Source organism: Aotus nancymaae, unplaced genomic scaffold, assembly GCF_030222135.1.
Source record: "Aotus nancymaae isolate 86718 unplaced genomic scaffold, 86718_ANA_hifiasm-v0.15.2.pri h1tg000016l, whole genome shotgun sequence".
Lineage (NCBI taxonomy): Eukaryota > Metazoa > Chordata > Mammalia > Primates > Aotidae > Aotus > Aotus nancymaae.
Genome location: NW_026988428.1, coordinates 57845988 through 57865066, shown reverse-complemented (window position 1 = coordinate 57865066; position 19079 = coordinate 57845988). Strand labels below are relative to the sequence as shown.

The following is a 19079-nucleotide window of genomic DNA, read 5'->3' as shown; positions in this document are numbered from 1 at the left end:
TTAAAATTTATTTTTTTCCCCAAAATACTTTCAGTAATATTCATACTCTCTTTAAGAGGTTCTTTTAATTTAAGCCTTGTACACAGTTCCCAGCAGTTTATAAGAGTTCGGGAGCACGGTAGCATTAAAAATAATTCGTTTTGAACCTTTTGTTAAAATAGAAATAGACAAATGAATATACACAATAAATTATATAAAGCCTAAATGCTAAAGCATGATATTCAATTGAGATAAGCTAGTAAAGACCATATTATTGTGTTTTGAGTTAAACAGGCAAAAATAATTCTTGCTTAAATTACAATTTCTCTGTGAACTCAGGTCTATCCAAGATTATAAAGAATATATAATTAAATTTAACTTTGTATGGGTAAATTTATAGCTAAGAAGAATAGGAATGATATTTTTCTAATTCTGTTTCTAAATTTAGGTTTAGGTATTACAATGGAAAGTACATATGTTTACCTGAAGATTGCGCTAAAGGCTCTTAGTAAGCATATACTTCTTTATTTTATTTTTTTGAGACAGGGTCTCACGATATTGCCCAGGCTGGTCTTGAACTCCTGGGCTCAAGTAATCCTCCAGTATCTGCCTCCTGATAGGCTGAGATACAGGTGCATGCTGCCACACCCAGCTTAAATGCTTTTTTAATGGAAGAGATGAGTTTGTATTTTTTCATGTTTTCAGTTGTAATATGTATGTTTCTGCTCTTTCTATTCATAGATTAGAAAAGGTGATCCTTACATTGATTGTATTCGTGCCCTTTGATTCATTACTATCATGCTTCAGTTAGTGAAACCAGCCTAGGCCTACAAGATAGTCAGTTTAAATTCAAGTTATTAGAAGAATTTTTGTTGTTTTATCTTAAATTCATCTTTAACCATAATTAATTAAGAAACAATATAGAGAGGTCTTGATCTTTGGCTTTTAAAATCCTTCATCAGTCTAAAGACTGTACCTTTAAATTTCATTTTTAATTAACTAAACTTAATGGGGAGAAATATTGAATGACTCATCCATTTAAAATAAAGTGTAAGCATATAGATTATTTACAAATCAAAGCCTGTGTAAAAAAATTAAGTGAGAGGGTGTCACTTAACAGCACAAAGATATTCTCAACTATTCAAATGAAAATGCTTTTTTAAAAAAGTACTTAAATTTTTATTGATTTTAGTATGTACAATTACTACCTTTTAAAAATATGACAGTTTGATAAGTCAAAATACAAATATAGATTTGATTTGAAATTTTTAAAGTATAGGGTTTTTTTCTTAGTGAATGTGGTGTGTGTACTTTTCTAGAGAATCTTTGTGGCTTTGTACACGTTGGCCAATATAAGAACCAATGTTTGTAAGACAGAATAATATATATTAGCAAATTTAAGGGACTTCCATGCATAAGGCACTTTAAATAATAAATTATCTTTAACATTAAAAGATACCATATTAAAAAATATTAAGGTTTTATTTTATGTCATTCATTTTTTAATTTAATTGCTTAATCATCCCTAATTTCTTTTAAGGGAAACTGGTACAAATTTTATTTTACACTAAAACTCTATCGAAAGAATAAATAGTTGTTCTCTAATTCATGAGTCTAAGGTATCCAAATTTTTATAAATCAATATGTGGACTTTGTGGAGAATTTACAGCCACCCAAATATGATAACGGAATTTTACTCTTCAAGGTTTACATTCTTTTCATTAAATCATCCTAAATTTTAAGTATAGTTAACTTTATATGCTCATTTAGTATGAGATTCAATTACTTTTTCATATTTGTTATCCTTTACTTTTTAATTTTTTTGCAAAACTGAGCTGTGAATATGAAGTGCTTCTTTGTAAATAGGTAAAGATTTCTGTTTTGTTTTGTTTTTTGAAAGAATCTGGTTTCTTTAAGAAGAAACTCCCGTACTAACACTGACATTTCCATTTGATTTTGTGGTATATATAGACTCTTATACTATCAAATAGATTCCAATTTCATTAGATTGTTTATAAGATTTCTATTCTTCTGACATAATATAGAAAAGAAGATTGGTTAGAAAAAAATACCACATTGCCAATAGCATTCTGAAATTGGATGTACTTTTAAGCTATCATGTATTGCGCCTGCTGAAGATGATTCATTAGATATCACTGTCAGTGTTGCCAAGGTTTTAGCTTTGAATTCCATGGAGGTCTGTTCAGATTACTCCTAGGATTTAAGCTCTCCACTAATCCTAGAACCTTACTTTTAAGTATGTTGTTTATGTGGGATACTAGATAGTGTAAGTGGATTTTAATGAAAATCTGCAAAATTTGAATGAAAAATCTGCATGAAATGAAAATGGAGCAGAAAAAGATTAATACTCCTTTTCCCCCCAAATACTAAAGTCTTTTCATAATCAGTCAGTGACATTAGTGTCAATCATTATCTTCATCATCATCACTATTATCGGTCACTTAAGATGTACTTCTGAGGAAAAAATAGTTGGATAGAATTTGGTGTTAAAACTACTCAGGAGAATTAATTTGTACAACCTTAAGAAAATTTGCATGGTGATTATTTATTTAGACCAAACACAATTCTGTTTAATTTTCATCCTATGATACGTTAACTTTGAGTCGCTTAGAAGTGTCTTAAAGCCATGTTAACTCCAATTCTTTTGTGCTTCTATCAAAGATTGTGTATGGAGGTTAAGATTTTTATCTAAATGAATATTATGAGAGTACTGTAGAAATAACTCCTGGATATTTAATTTCATCTTGCAATTTGCCAAAATTCTGTGGCAGCACTGTTAAAAACATAGTATAAAGTAACATCTTTCAAAATGTTTAGGATATTGTGCTTTCTTGGCTAAGATTTTCTGTAACTCTGAGTATCTATTTTAGACTATAAATTGTATCAGAAATATTTTTGATATCTGTAGGTAAAATGTTTGGGATAATATATTTATAAAACAAATTAGAACACATCAAAGACAACATAAGCTATTTTCATTCTCTGTTAAGCAAAAGTAGAAGATATTCTTTTACAACCCAAAGGTAAACAAGTTGTGTATCACCTGCCATACAGTGAGACTAGGAAGCCATTATCAATATGTTTATATTTCTAACATATGAATTTGTAATTTGATAGATTAATTCTAATTATTGCTCAAATTTACTTTAGATTTTGATTTGCTAATATATATTAATATTCATTTTAACAATTGTACCGAATTCTTTACATTGTATACCATTTCTGTAAAATATGTTACTTATACCTGTTCACCTTATTTTTCTATTAAAACATAATTATGAAATCTCTATTCAGAAAAAAGTGAGGGAAAATATGATTATGTTTTAGTGCAGTATATAGTAAGTCAATTTTGCATTCGAACTACCTTTTCACCAATCTCTTGTAACATAGCTCTCATTATTCATTAGTTTTATTTTGTGTTGACAAGAAGTAAAATGTTCAGTTTTAAAATGTTAACAAGACAAATGAAATTAGCAGTTTTAAACTCTGTTTGATTAAAAAAGGGTCCTAGTAATCTCAATTAAAACAAATGCAGAGGATCGTTAATCCATGAAATAGACTTTGGATGTGCATTAACTCAATCTGTTTCTCTAGAACAATGCATCTAAGCTTTTGCTGGCCATTATGGAAAGCAGACATGACAGCGAGAATGCAGAAAGAATTCTTTTTAACATGAGACCCAGAGAACTGGTAAGAAAACTTTTTAAACCTTGGTTAATAATGGGTAGCCTAAAAGGAACAAGTTTAGAGGACAAAAAAAAGTTGATCGATTTTCATTGCCCTACCAAGACAAATGGAACATCATGACCTACCATTACCAATGCCTCAGAAGGCCCTGTGATGGCAAAGGCCTGTGTGATTTGGGTCCTTATGACTTCAGTAATGCTTTATCTAATCCAAGCACTTTTCTTAACCAACTTATCACACTCTACTAAACTGTATGCAAATGTGTATTGCCAGAAAAAAGTTGGCTTTAGTTTAATGGTGTATTGGAGCATATGAGGAAGGTATGTTAAAAAAAAAATGTTTGTACCCTTCAAAAATTTTATTTATATCTCTTTCTGAAAAATAAAAATAAAATTAATATTTTTTGTAGTTTTTCTTCTCAGTGATATGTTGTACAATGCTTGGCCTCAAGGAAACTGTGCAGACTCTGAGTAGAGATTCCACAGAGATCATTAGTGTGTCTTCCTGTTGTAGAAGTTATCTTTTCCCTCTCAGTCGTGGCATGCACATTATGAAATAATGCCGGTCTATTTTAAGAGTATTGGGTTCCAAAAGCATTGAGAACGTACTCACGTAATATAGTTCAGTGCCCTGATGATTAAGTCCCACTCACATCAGGGCCATTGTTGGCGCTATGGGTATAACATATTAAAGTCTGACACGACACTCTTTTGGTCTCACTTTGTTAGTAAAGAATGGAATCGAGGGCAGACAAAAAGAAAGTAAGATGAAGTTTGATTTATTATATATTTAATGAGAGCCTCGTGTCTATCTGCAAGCAGGGAGTTATAGGAACCAACACTTTTTCTGTCCTATGGTTAAACGTGGCAATGAATTATATATTTATTCAACAACAGTACTGTGCAATAGCCCTTGAAAATACTAGTTCCTCTGTTGACAACAGCTTTATCCTTTCATCGCCTTCCTCCTTCTGGCCCACCCTCCACCTCTTGCCTGAGTTATGTGCCCCTGCTCTGCACTTCCTCAGAAACATACATAGCCCTGCTGTAGGACCGACTGCACCCCACTGTGTTTGCCTCTTTGCTTGCTGACTCTCCCACTGAACAGTAAGTTCCTTCAGGGTACCCTCTCCCATCCACTGTTGGGGTCCTCAGTTCCCAGGGCAATCTCCAGCACCATGTCTGCCTGTTCCTTACTGGGCGCTTAGTAAATAATGGATGTTTATTAGGGTTCTCAATTCTCCTAACTCATGGGAACTTCGGCACTATCAACATTCAAATATCAAACAAAAATTTCCAAGAAAAGGGGGAATATTGTGTAAAAATACTTCCATGTTCATTGTTATAAAGATGGTTTCCAAGACCATTTTTATTTAGAGTCCTTTTATACTTTTGAGGCTCATGAAGCTGCCCAATTTTTAATTATTCCTCATAAACAATGTAAGGTGGATGTTGTTCCTGGCATTTCAATCTTCTTCTTCCTTTTTTTTTTTTTTGATTGATAGGTGGATGTGATGAAGAATGCCTACAACCAAGGATTGGAATGTGATCATGGGGATGACGAGGGCGGAGATGATGGTGTTTCTCCAAAAGATGTTGGACACAATATCTATATTCTGGCCCATCAGGTATCACATTTTATATCTTTACATTATTCTGCTCATTCTATCAATCATGTTTTGTATCCATGACTTGTTGTCATATTTTCAAGTTCTGATCCCTTCATTTATTCAGCACTTGCTATCCTAGGTTTGGGGTAAAGAGAGGAACACCCTCCCAGAATGCCTGACTATGCACCCCCAAGATATGGTAGGGGACAGTCCACAAGAAAATGCTTGGCACCCAAAACTACTGGGCCAGAAGGGAGGAGACATTCCCAGGTCAGCCTGAGCCATGGATAAACCATGGCAACAAATGAGGGATCTGAAAGAGAGAGGAAGAGAGGCTACTGCAGAGACAGAGTGTGAAGTAAGGGGGTGCATTCAGGCTTAATCAGGTGAGCCTGGCATATAGTTTCTGGTCTCCTTGAATTGCAGGTTGACATGCTTTCTGCAGAAGCAATAAACTGGCAGCCTCTGATTGGAAGTGTGAGGCTAAACTTTAAATTCTTTTGAAGGAACTATTTCTATATTATAACTTATAAAAACAGGTGCCTGATGAGTACTATTCGTAAATTTAATACCATTAACATGAAGATCAACTTTAAATTGGCATCTTTGAATGCAAATTTGTTAAGAAGTTAAACATTTTAAATGTACATATGACAATTTGATTTTATCTATGATAGCTCCTTTGTTTTTACAAAATGAAGTTCAAACTTTAGAGACTTGCTCTGTCTTCCTTTCTCATCGTTTTCTCCCATTGGCAATATCTCCCTTCTGTTTCCCTGTACGTTTTATCAATTGATAATAAACATTGATAGATATAAAGTCAGATTCTCAAAAGATTTATTTTTAAGGTTGCTCTTTAGACATTTCCTATACCCTATTCTACCCTTTGTATAACTCTAATATATGTGAACTTGACTATAATTTTTATGAAACCTTCCAGGAAGGAGTCAGATTCTAAAAGATACTAACAAAAGGCACCACTATTGTTTTATAATCTCTCTGGCTCATTGAGAAGATTTTAAGATCTCTCATAGTGTATCAAAATGCCTATGTAGAACAGAAAGAGGTAAGGGCAGAGGAGTTATAGCTAGACAGACAAGCATTTTAGCTGCTGAGCAAGGATGAAGGACAAGTTGAAGGGAGCAGGAAGTAGAGATTAAGGATGTGGAAAATGTGTCAATTTAAAGAGAAAGGGAAGTCAGGTGACACAAAGTGAGTCAAGCTCCCAAATGAATGACTAGAGAGTGAATGTGAGTAGAAAGAAAAAAATCCCAGACTGAAAGTTAAAATCATATTGGCTGCTAGAATGAACACAGAAACATGGTGACCCGTATATGTACAGGGTCAAGGAGTTACTTTAGAGGCTGTAGCACTGTGGAGGGAAAAAGGCAAGGAAGATGAGCAAAGTCCAAAAGGCAAGGTCAAAATGAGCAGTAATAAGTTTTAGAAGAAGGAAGTAGGGAAGTAGAGCCACTGCTGCTTTCTTGACTGCAAGATAGTCTTGCTTTGCATGGGGGAGGTTGTCTTCTTGCACCAGTTGAGCAGCTGCATGAATAAGGCCTGACTGTGTAGCTGATGAGTGGGGAATGAACAACCAGACCAGCTAAGCTTGCCCTGGAGCCAGCAGAGTGACAGATTGGCTAGCAGGCAATGAATGAACCACCTCACATCCATTCAGAAGTTTTAAAAAGCAATCTCAGATGACCAGTATCTTAGGGCTAACAATGAAAATGTCAAGGTAAATAAAAGACTTATGTTAGGTCACTTCAGTTTGAAGCAGATTAAGCATAAGAGTATAGGTTACAGGCCAGGTACAATCCCAGCACTTTGGGAGGCTGAGGTGAGTGGATCACTTGAAGTCAGGAGTTCAAGAACAGTCTGGCCAGCATGGCAAAACCACATCTCTACTAAAAATACAAAAATTATTCGGGCATTGTGGCACATGACTATAATCCCAGCTACTTGGGAGGCTGAGGCACGAGAATCACTTGAACCTGGAAGGCGGAGGTTGCAGTGAGCTGAGATCACACCACTGCACTTCAGCCTGGGTGACAGCCAAGACTCTGTCTCAAAAACCAAACAAACAAAAAAACAACAACAAAACAGAGTACAGAATACACATTTTTAGGAAGACCATGTTACATGTTGAGAAGAATGGATGAAGAGGGTAAAGAATGCAAGCACTGGTCGGAGATGGAAAGATGATGGAAAAAATAAAGCAACCTATATATGAAAGAAACTCAAAATGAAGATGGCATAAAGACTCATTAAAAGTTATTTTAATGAATTTGAGTTTATTACAGTGCTTAAAGAGGAGAATAGATATATGCAAAGATGATGGTGGAATTGCCCAAAAAGTGGAAATTTACAAATAGTAAAAAAAGAGTTACAAGCGGTTAAAAACAACTTGTTGAAAGGAAGAGAAATCAATGATGTGAAAATGGCTGGGGTGGATATATCAAGGTTTTTTTTTTCCTTATACTTCCCAGAAGAAAAATGTTGGAAAAGCCATGATTTGTAGAGTAATGCATGTCCAATACAGAAGTACAGAAACAAAGTCAGGCCTCTAGATGAGAGAGAACAAACATGCCCTCTCTCAAAGCAAAACAGAATAAAGAGAAAAGGAGATTCTGAATTGCTGAATATTTTAAGCCCTGTGATTACACTGTAAGAGATAAAATATTGAATAACAGTCCACATGAGTCCCTTTTAGAACCCAGAGGGCATAGATATGGAAGAAAAGTAAGCCAGTTGTATGTAACTGGCAATGTAGAGTTAAGGAATTGTATGCTTATTCTATTATAATGGCACAAGGAGTCTTTACCTTGCCACCATATAAATGCATTCTTTATGGGGTAACCCCTTCACCAATTTTTCATGAAAAATAATCAGCTTTCACTCACAGAAGAGAGACCATTGTGTTCTGTTGATCTTTCTGCAAGTGACTCCTTGGCTCTCTCTAGGCTAGGATAGCATATTTGGTTTCTTGGGAGGCCAATCTCCAAGATTGTTGCCAAGTTCTTCATGAATCTATTGTCCTCCGCAAACTCACAAGGAGTAGTTGGTTGTAAGCACTGCTTCAGAAGTGGCCATGTAGCTATGCTATAGGGGTTTGGTAGAGTCCAGTTTCCGCTGTTTTCATTGTGGATATGCAGTCACTGGGCTCCTGCAGGCAAATGACTGTGCAAATTGGTTTCTGCCTTTGCACAGTTCAGTAATTCCAAAACCAAGATGCAACTTCCTCTTTGTTTTACTATAATCATCTTTTGTGCAGACAGTTTATTCTGGTGCTCACAGACTTTCAATTTTTGTTGTTTTCTTTTCATGGTAGTGAAGTAGTTCTGCTTTTTCTGCCATGACATCCCTTTTGGCCTTTCCTGTGGTTGGTGTTACAAGAAACAAATAATGCTTCTTGTAAGTGTCTTGTCTGATCTACATAAAACTATAAATACATCAAAAAGGGAATTTCTTAACTTCTAATACTATAGTATTGTGCAGAGAATTTCCTTAAAATCCAACTATGTGCACTTTTTGACTTTCTATCTTCTGCATACTTCCCTTAAGCCTCTCCGCCCCATTTCTCCACCCTACTCTTGGTCTTTTATATTCTTTTCTTGCTTTCTGTAAAAACAGTCACTACCTACAGTCCAGAGCACTGTTCAGTACTTTGTGTATGTCCAACATATATTAAACCATATTGTTTCATGCTGTCCTCAAGCAATTTCTGTTCTTATGTCTGAGACCCTGCATTTAATGCCTATCTGAAGTAAGAAGCATATGGAGAAATGTTATATGCTTTTCAGGATGGGGAGAAGTAATAGATAGCAAGCTGTAGGAAGCAAAAATAACTCCTGGATCACAAGGCAAGAGAGAATGGGTCACTTTGATTGGTTATATTTAATTCTTTTCAAAATGCAGGCTTGAAAATTTTTCATGAGCACTCCTCTATCACTCACTAAATGGCCTTTGAAAACGTAATTTTAATGTCTGCATAATTGTTCCTCACCTGAATGTACCATGATTTATGTAATCACTCCTTATTGTTAGACATTTAGATTTCTAACGTATTTGATAATATAAATTATGCTACGATTAACATCCTCATACATTAATCTTTGTCTGCCACACTGATTATTTCTCTAGGATAAATTCCAAGAAGTTTAATTACTGGGTCACAGGATAGTAACTATTTTATGGTTCCTGATGCATATTGTAAAATTGTTTTCCACAGTTTATGATAGTACTTATCTTAGTGAGTCCTAAAATTATTACCATTTAAAAAATATTGGCCAAACTGTATTTGGGACGTAGTGATCACTCAACAAATGTTTGCTGAATGAATTAATGTGTGATAGATGAAAGGAGAATCACATTTTGATTCATATCTTTTGGATTATTGGTAAAATGGGCTATCTTTTAATATGTTCCTTGGTCATTTGCATTTCTTCTGTGAATTACTTGAAAGTGTTTAGTTATCTCTTCTTTTATAAGGTTCATTTTCCTTAATGAAATTTAATTAGGGATAGTAACTGTCGGTCAATTAGTTATATTTACTTCTTACTGATTTACTGGCTTTTAATGTTTTCATAATAATTTTCTTTCAGCACCTTGAGATCATTTAAACAGTCACCTAGATTTTTTTCTGGTGTATAATGAATCCAGTTTTTGTATTTAATTATATAATCTTTCCATGTCATAATGCAGAAATAATAAGAAGGAAAGTTCTGATGCTTCAGCTATAAAGACATGTTCCAAAATTTAGTGCCACAACGATCCATGAAGGCAGGGTTTGTAGGAATTATAGGAGGGTGCTATAGAGCATGGGTCACAGGGAAAGCTTTAGTAGAAGAGATTAGGGCCAAAATCTAGCCACCTTCAGGACCAAACAGGGTATATGAATGAGTGATCTAGGAGCTGGTGAGGTTGGGACAGTCTGATGATCTTCCAAAGCAGGGAGCTATTACTCACTTCTGCTCACTTGCCAATTGGCTTGCAGGCCCTGGATTTCCACTTCTTCCAATATTTCAAAAGGAGCCTGTATTTTGAAATTTGGTAAAAATGTGGAATCTCCTAACTTTTAAATGTTGGCAGATCATTCAAGATTTTAACAGACACTGAAGAGGCCAAAGAAAACTCAGCAGCAAGCTGAATGCAGACCTGGTTCCATCAGTTTACCACTGTGGAGTAAAAGATTTACATTTCTCATTCTTTCTTTCACTGAGTTTCATAGATGCATTGAGTGCTTCCTAGATGCCAAGCACTGTGCCAGATATGCAGCGGTAAGAAGATCCACAACAGATCAGCTCTCAGGGAATTTGTATTCTGGCTGGGAGCAGTGAAGAGCAGACAGTGAACCAGAAAGATAGCAGATGGTGATATAAGCTATGCAGTGAATAAGAATAGATTGTGGTGAAAGACAATTACTAGAGGCTATTAGAGACTGGTGTGGAGGTTTTCTGAGGAGCAATTTAAACTAGATAGATCTGTTAAAAATCAAAAGGCAGCAGGATACCATGAGGTTGGGAGCGGTTTGCAAGAGAACAGCCCAGTGGCTTGAAAGTGGCAATGAGCTTGGCATATTTAAAGGAGCAAAAGAAGACCTGGATAGCTTGACCCTTTCCCTAGCCAGCTATTAGTACTTGAATATTATATTAATCACCTGCAATTCACCTCAGGCTTATTTATTATAAGATAGTCTTTCAACAACATTTATTGAGCAGCTCATATGTCTGGCATTGTGCTAGTTTATAAGATTGAAAGATGACTAAAAATGCGATCAAGAAGCTCACAATGAAGTGTATATGAAAAGAAGAGTGAGAGAGAGAAATCATTATAATTGAATGTGCTTGTCTTAACAAGGAGGTATGTTCAAGATACACTTCCCCTAGGAATCAAGAGGGCTTTCTGGAAGAGGTGACATTTGAACTAAATCTTGAAAGAGAAGGATGGAGGAAGACAGTCCAAGCAGGCAGAACAACTTCTGCGAAAAGGAACCAAAAACGTTTTTGGGATAGAAGCTTCTTTTGGTCATATTGGTAGGGATCTTGTGTGGTATCTGCATATATTTTTATATGAAATAAACTACAATAATTTGAATTGTGCATGCATCTTTGATAACTGCAATGACTCTGTAGGTACTTAACAAATGTTGCACAAATGAGTGAATAATTGAAGGATGAGTGAATGAGTGACTAGGACACTCTAAAGCTATTCTAAAGTTTTGCTATTTTATAGATTAAGTATTATCTTCTCTCTTGCTAGGTGCTTTTCTTATTTTTGTTCATGATACCATCTTTCTCTTTTACTAATAGAATATCTCCTCCTATTGTTATAACTCATCTTAGTGTTACCTTCATACCCTTAAGATCCAAAGTGAGACCTACCTAACCCATTTCCTAGATAAATTCCAGCCAGCAATGATCTATTCTTTGTTTTGAATTCTTACATTTGTTATGTCCGCCCAGAACCACATGCTTATTTTACACTAGGTTATGCTAGTATCATCCTGGAAATGATCTTTGTTTCATGTATGTAGGTCCTGGCTACTAAAGTAGTAGTATACCCACAAAATCTGGGCACCCTTATTTTCACAAAAGAAACTTTCCACAAAGAAACAGTATAATGGGAAAAAATGCCTAGGTATTATAGAATAGTTTTAAATCTTCTAATAGGCAGTTACATATCTTTCACTGAGCAACTAAGAATCTTTGGGTTATGGCCATTTAAATGACCTCTCAAATTGATGGCTAATGGATACAATAAAAAATGCAATCTAGGAAGTGGACTGAAATGGGACTCACTAATTATTAGTTTGGTATAAAGATCATGAAGCCAGGTTCAGTGGAAGCAATTATTTGTTTGCTTAACATTCCATGTTTGTTAGATATATATATTTATTTCTGAGTGACATAATTATTAGAGCATCAGTCTGAATTCTAGAAATGTAAAATGCCATTACTGTGCCTTCGAATCCTCCTTCTGCCTGCTTTGACTATCCATTGAATTCAAAGTCTAATAGGAGAGCTGGAGGTATCAGGCAAGGCTTTTATGATTAGTTTTTCAGGAAAAGGAAAATGCATAGCACTCCCTAGTATATTTCAGACCCTTGAATTGTAACCTTATCCCTAACCAAAGTCAATATCTCTTTCTTAACTTTCAAGAGAGAGAGAAAGAGATAGAGAGAGGGAAAGAGAGAGAGAGAGAGAGAGAATGGTAGGGACAGCCATAGTGTCTTAAGGACAGGGATTCTTTATGTCATGCTAAAGAAATTTTCTGGATGTCCTGATAGTCTTCATTAATCCACCTTTTCCTTTAAAAATTCTGTTTCTAAACTAACTACAATTGCTTGAGCTATATTCATTTTAAGAAATATGCATGTAAATTATTCCAAATAGCTAGTTTAATTTATACTGAAACCATATGAAATGTATGTATTACTCAGACTACTTACAATAGTTTCCTTAGAGATTTATGCTATTCACCTCTTTGCAGCTTCTATTTTCTTATGCTAATATGTAGTAATCAGCATTGCTTCATTTACTTTATTTGTAGATGCAGAAGGATGGGTTTGTAATTGGATACATAACTTCCATTTCTAATATCTTTGAAGGGTTTTAAGTAACTTACAATTACTTCATCTTTATTATTGCTTGTAGTGCAGAACGTAGAAAACACAGCTGGGTTTTTCAACTCACAGAGGCACTTGTAGCTTAGTAATATGTTGGCTAGAATGTTGTACCAAGAATATTATGCAAACAGCTTAGCTATTATTCCACCCCTGCACCCTGTATTTTCTCCGTGAGCTATTTACATCGCTTAACTTCTCTGGCTTCAGCCTTCTCATCTATAAAAACATGATGGCTGTCAGTGAGCTACTTTTGCAAAGTAAACTTTCAGAGACTTATATGAGCTCTAGAGAGTAGTTGGACTGTGACGGCTCTTTTACTGGATTCGATTATGTTCTAAATAATGTAACAATAATCAGCTACTAGATATTTATGTATTTATAAATATCCCTCATCACTTATAAATGGAATTTGAGGTTAAATGAGAAATGCATGTGTGTAATTAGCTTGTTAGAATACAAGATAAAAAGCCTTGAGAAGGAAAGAGGATCTAAGTATACCAAAGGTCTTGGCTAACGTTCTTACTGTTTATCAGTGATAGCTCTGAGCTTCTTGGTAACCAAGAGTATAATTAATACCTATAATATTCATTAATGACCAACTTTTTACTGACATTTAATTCAGAAGGAGTTTGTGCAAGAATATAGTACAACATAGTGGACAGAACCATTCTGCAGAACACACCAGATGAAATAATGCACATAGCTATTTTTTGGTCCTCAGGGACAATGATCAACACTTCTAATTTATAAGCAGGAGCAAACATAATTAATCTTGAAGTGGGTTTAATCCAACAGTCATTGTGAAAATAGATATTACATTCACTTCATAGACAGACTTTGATAATGTAGGACCTTTCTAATATGTGAACTTAGTTGAAAAAAAAACTTTTGTAAACATGAACAGATTATCATATTAAATCACAGAAAATAGACTTATCCTACTTGCCCAGGTATGTGAAAAGCCTGCTGCTGTTAGTGCTGGGTATGAAGTAGTGAGCACACACACACCCAAATCCCTTTCCTCTGTGAGCTTACGTGCTAGCAGGGATATCTCCCTCCTTGAGACCACATGATTCCTTTGGGGGATGTGCTTTATAGAAGCAGTTGTTGAGTGGGTAGGGAATGCATGAGATATGGAAAGGAGGCATCATTTCTACCCCCATGGAGTATACCTTTATTACAGGAAGGAGACACAAAAACAACCACATTGCATCAAGTCCTAAGAAAAATGTATATCTGAGGTGCTCTGGGATCTCAGGTTAGGAGTGTGCTTGGGAAAGTGAGTGTGGCAGAGCAAGAGAGAGGGAGCGACAGAGAAAGAGAGCACCAGAGGAAGCAAGAGGAACAGAGAGATATGGCTTTTCTTCTGTCCTCCCTCATTTGATCATTCACTCAGCATTCATGCATGCAAATCTGCTTCTTAAAAAAAAAACCTCTAGCCTACTGGCTCATAACTTGCTGTCTTTTATAGCAAAACTGCTCAAAAGATTGTTTGTAATTGCTATCTCCAATTCCTCTCTTTCTATTCTCTCTCTAACCCATTTCTGCCAGGTTTTCATTCTTACCATGCCACCAAAACCACTCTTGATGAGGCCACCAGTCACAGCCTCTTTGACCCACCTAATGGTTGCCCCCATTCCACATCTTTTGTCCCATCACTAACATTTACACAGTTGGCCACTCTCCTTTCCATGAAATATTTCTTCACTCATTTTTTTTGCCCAGCACAATGTCCTGGTCTTTCTCTCTGCTTCACTGGCTCCTATTTCTTTCCTGGCTCCTATTTCTTTCTCTGGCTTCTGTTAGAGGTGTTCTCTTCAGATCCATTCCATGGATTTCTGGTCTTAATCGATGCTCACTCCCTGAATGTCACTTACTCACATGACTTTAAACACCAGCTGTACCATGATAAATTCCAAACGTACATCTTCAGCGTGGGCCTGTCTTCTGAACACCGGACTGGTTCCTCCAACTGCTTGCTCAGGATCTGCATTTGAAAGTGTTTTTAGGCATCTCACACTTAACATTATCCATAATAGAACTCTTGATCCTCCCACCATGTGTACACCTCAGATACCCCAGACACTCAGACTCTACAGCCTGAGCTCCTTCACATTCCTGTAGCCCAAGCCTGGGTGGATGTCCCTCCTGTGAGTCCCCATGGCACGCCACGCCTGCTGTGATCACAGAACATATATCACCAAATTCACATGGCCTATTGACTTGTCTCCTCCACTAGACTCCAAACTTCATAGAGGCAGGAGTTAGGTTTTACTCATGGTTGTCACTACGTACATAGTACTGTGTTTGATATGGTAAATACTTTTGATTCATTGAGTCAGAGAGTAAGTGACTATGATCATCAATAAGTGCTGTAGATTGGGGTCCCCAACCCCTGGGCCCCAGATGGGTGCCAGTCTGTGGTCTGTTAGGAACGGGGCCACACAGCAGGAGGTGAGTGGCAGGCAAACAAGCATTACCACCTGAGCTCTGCCTCCTGCTGGATCAGTGGCACTATTAGATTCTCATAAGAGTGTGAATCTTATTGTGAACTGTACTTGTGAGGGATCTAGGTTATGTGCTCCTTAGAAGAATCTAATGCTTGATGATCTGTCACTGTCTCCCATCACCCCCAGATGGGACTGTCTAGTTGCAGGAAAACAACCTCAGGGCTCCCACTGATTCTATATTATGGTGAGTATGTAATAATAATAGAAATAAAATGCACAATAAATACAATGTGCTTGAATCATCTCAAAACTATTCCCCTCATGTCCCGGTTCGTAGAAAAATTGTCTTCCACAAAACTGATCCCTGGTGTTATAAAGGTTAGGAACTGCTGCTACAGATGACTGGAAAGGAAAAAGGTGAAATAGGTTAATATTGGCTAGAGTTACTGTATAAGGCTTTGTGGAGGGGCTTGCATTTTAGATGAATATTATGGATTGATAAATTTAGATAAACAGAGAAAAGAGAGAAAAGCATTTTCATCATAGGGAAAGTATGCACAGAGGTGGGGGCAGTATTCACCATGCTGTGTGTCTGAGATTAGCTTCTCTGGGACCTTACATCAAGAAGAGAGAAAGCAGTGTGTTGCAACTGTGGGAGATAGCTAGGGAGGGACATGTCCTGTCAAATTCTGGAGGACTTTAAGTACCAAAAATGAATTACATAGAAATGTTTATTGAAATATATAGTGTACATTTTTGCTAAACTGTTCCTTAGAGTACTTAGTTCTTACTTCTGTTGCCATAAAATGAAAGAGACATTAATGATTCTGTAAAATGCTGAAAAGAATAACGCAGAGAGAAATAGCACTGAAGTCTGCTTTAGAAAATATCCACAAACCCCAAAGCAGTGTTTTAAGTCTTAAAATGATTATTTAATGATTATACTTTTATTCTTTATAACCAAGACATTATTAAGCAAGCATTTAAAGATAAATCAATTATAAATAAACCCATGAGAAAACGTAATTAGTAAACGCATAAGCCAAAGTAAAAATACTAAGCTTAGAGCACTAAGTAATATTCCGTATATATGGGTTTATGTGTGTCCTTGCATGTATCTGCATATAATATTTATTGATTAACTTGTTTTTCCTGCATAGACATAAATGAAGAAAGCTTAACTATAGGTCAGGCAAGGTGGCTCATGCCTATAATCCCAGCACTTTGGGAGGCTGAGGCAGATGGATCACTTGAGATCAGGAGTTCAAGACCAGTCTGGCTAACATAGTGAAATCCTATCTCTACTAAAAATACAAAAATTAGCCAGGCATGGTGGCAGGTGCCTGTAATCCCAGCTACTCGGGAGGCTGAGGCAGGAGAATCACTTGAACCCAGGAGGTGGAGGTTGCTGTGAGCTGGGATGGTGCACTGTACTCCAGGCTGGGCAATAGAGCAAGACTTCATTTAAAAAAAAAATGCCTAACTATATAGCTAACATTTTATCCTGAAGACACACTGAGGAAGTATGAGCTAGGACAGAATGTCAGGACAGAGAGATCCAACGAATACTCATTTAGTCAATAGATCCAGTATTATAATATCAAAGTGATATATGAAGATAGTTTTTTCAGCAGCTCATGCCTGTAATCCCAGCACTTTGGGAAGCTGAGGTGGGCAGATCACTTGAGGTCAGGAGTTCCAAACCAGCCTGGCCAATGTGGTAAAACAGCGTCTCTACTATTTTTACCAATGGCAAAAAATGCAATCACTTTTGCACCAACCTAAGAAAAATACAAAAATTAGCCAGGTGTGGTGGCATGTACCTGTAGTCCCAGCTACTCGGGAAGCTGAGGCATGAGAATAGCTTGAACCTGAGAGGCGGAGATTGCAGTGAGCTGAGATTGCGCCACTACACTCCAGCCTGGGGAGCAGAGGAAGACTTTGTCTGACAAAAAAAAAAAAAAAAAGAAAGAAAATAGTTTTCCTGGTGTAGTAGCCCATGGAATCATTTAGGTATGTAGGTATGTGAGTCTTACTATTATATGATGATACTGCTCAGCTTTTGTGTTTTGTGACTGTTGGTACATTTTGAGTTTCACTTTAATTACTTACAGAGGCACAGCAAAGTGGCAGACCATTGTGACAAACTAATGCTGAAAGGCAAATTGTTGAGCTAAAAAAAAGTCAGGCCTCAGAAAGGGAAATAGTTACCCTTAGCCAGACCAAAAATAAAAGTCCCCTTCTACGTCACAACTAAGTGATTATTTGAAATTATATAGTAGGGAAAAATTCTGGAAAGTCCCTTGTCAGGATTTATATTGTTGACAACATGTGATCTATTTTAGAAATATGAAATTAGTTCCAGAAAACTTCTAGAAATCTATCTCTATACATACATATGTAACTTTATACATATGTTTGTATATATGTGCGTGTGTGTGTGTGTGTGCGTGTGTGTGTGTGTGTGTGTGTGTATATATATATGCTTTTTTTTCTGGTTGTAAGCTGCATGAAAATGATTTACAGTTTTCTGTTACTCTACCAGGGATTTGCGAAGTACTACATAGTCAATATTTTAGGCTTTTCAGGTTATACTGTCTCTGTTGCAAACACTCAGCTCTGCCATTCTAGAGCAATAACAGCCATAGACAATATGTAAACAAATAAGCCTGGCTGTGTTCAAGAAAAACTTTATTTTAAAAAAACAGGTGGCAGACTGGATTTGACCTAGGAGCTGTATGTAGAAGCCAAACCCTTCTGTAGATTATTTTTATAATCTTCACAGTTGAGAAGTTTCCTGTGTCCCATATCTGAAATATCCTTGTAAGAGCTGAGTCATTTATTTTTAAATATTTTTCATGCTTATATTTAGAGTGTTTAATTCCCTTTGTATGTGAGTGTAACTAACACACATACTGATAGATATACATGTAGAGGTTCTGACTACATTAAAAAAGAACATACTGGAGTTTCTTTCTCTGATTGCTGTGGTTCAGTGACTTAAGCATTCTATGGACAGTAGAAGCCTGATCATAAATGAGAATTAACTAACCAATTGACAGAGCAGGCGTATGTTCATTCAGTAGATTCAGAATATGAATGAAACAAGTATAAACCAGGTGTGTGAGTGAATCAAATAAAATAGAAACAGAAGGGGGGGAAATGAAGGCAGAAGTCATTGAAATGAGACAGATTAGGCATCCAGGTCAGAGGGCAAACTAAAGAACCCTAGCTGGGGCAAAGGTGGTTTTCTGCTTACACCTGATATACAACTTGGGAAACATTGTGTCTTAGAGTTGAGCTCTAAAGCCAGTGGTTCTCAAATTGTAGTGCATCAAATTCCGGGAGCCCAACCCCAGAGACTCTGATTGAGAAGATCTGGAGTAGGATCTGAAATTGGATATACAGTTGTCTGCAAACCACAGTTTCAAAAAAAGCTGCTCCAGACTTTTTACCTTCTCTGCTTCCTTCCCTATTTGTCTGATAGCCTGATCATCTGATTTAGAGACAGGCTTTTGTCATTTCCTTCCCTTCCTTCTCTTTTTGTGCTTTCCACCTTCCTGGTACCAACCTAAGTTGATTGTTATTAATTTCATTTCTGTTAACTCCCCTTCTCAGAAATTAAAGACATTAACCTCTGCCACTTATACACATGAAAGTATCTGTTGAAAAATAGTTTGCACCAAAACAAATGAATAAAAACCAC

General features: G+C 36.3%; 1 protein-coding gene across 2 annotated transcripts in view; it reads left to right on the top strand.

The window, feature by feature from the left end:
- Window positions 1-19079, top strand: part of ITPR2 (inositol 1,4,5-trisphosphate receptor type 2) — a 508028-nt gene that overhangs the window by 360972 nt on the left and 127977 nt on the right. For both annotated transcript variants that reach the window (XM_012457176.2, XM_064377368.1), the window contains exons 44-45: window positions 3595-3690; window positions 5192-5314. In XM_012457176.2, the coding sequence (XP_012312599.2) occupies window positions 3595-3690; window positions 5192-5314 (219 nt within the window). The remainder of the gene's footprint in view (window positions 1-3594; window positions 3691-5191; window positions 5315-19079) is intronic.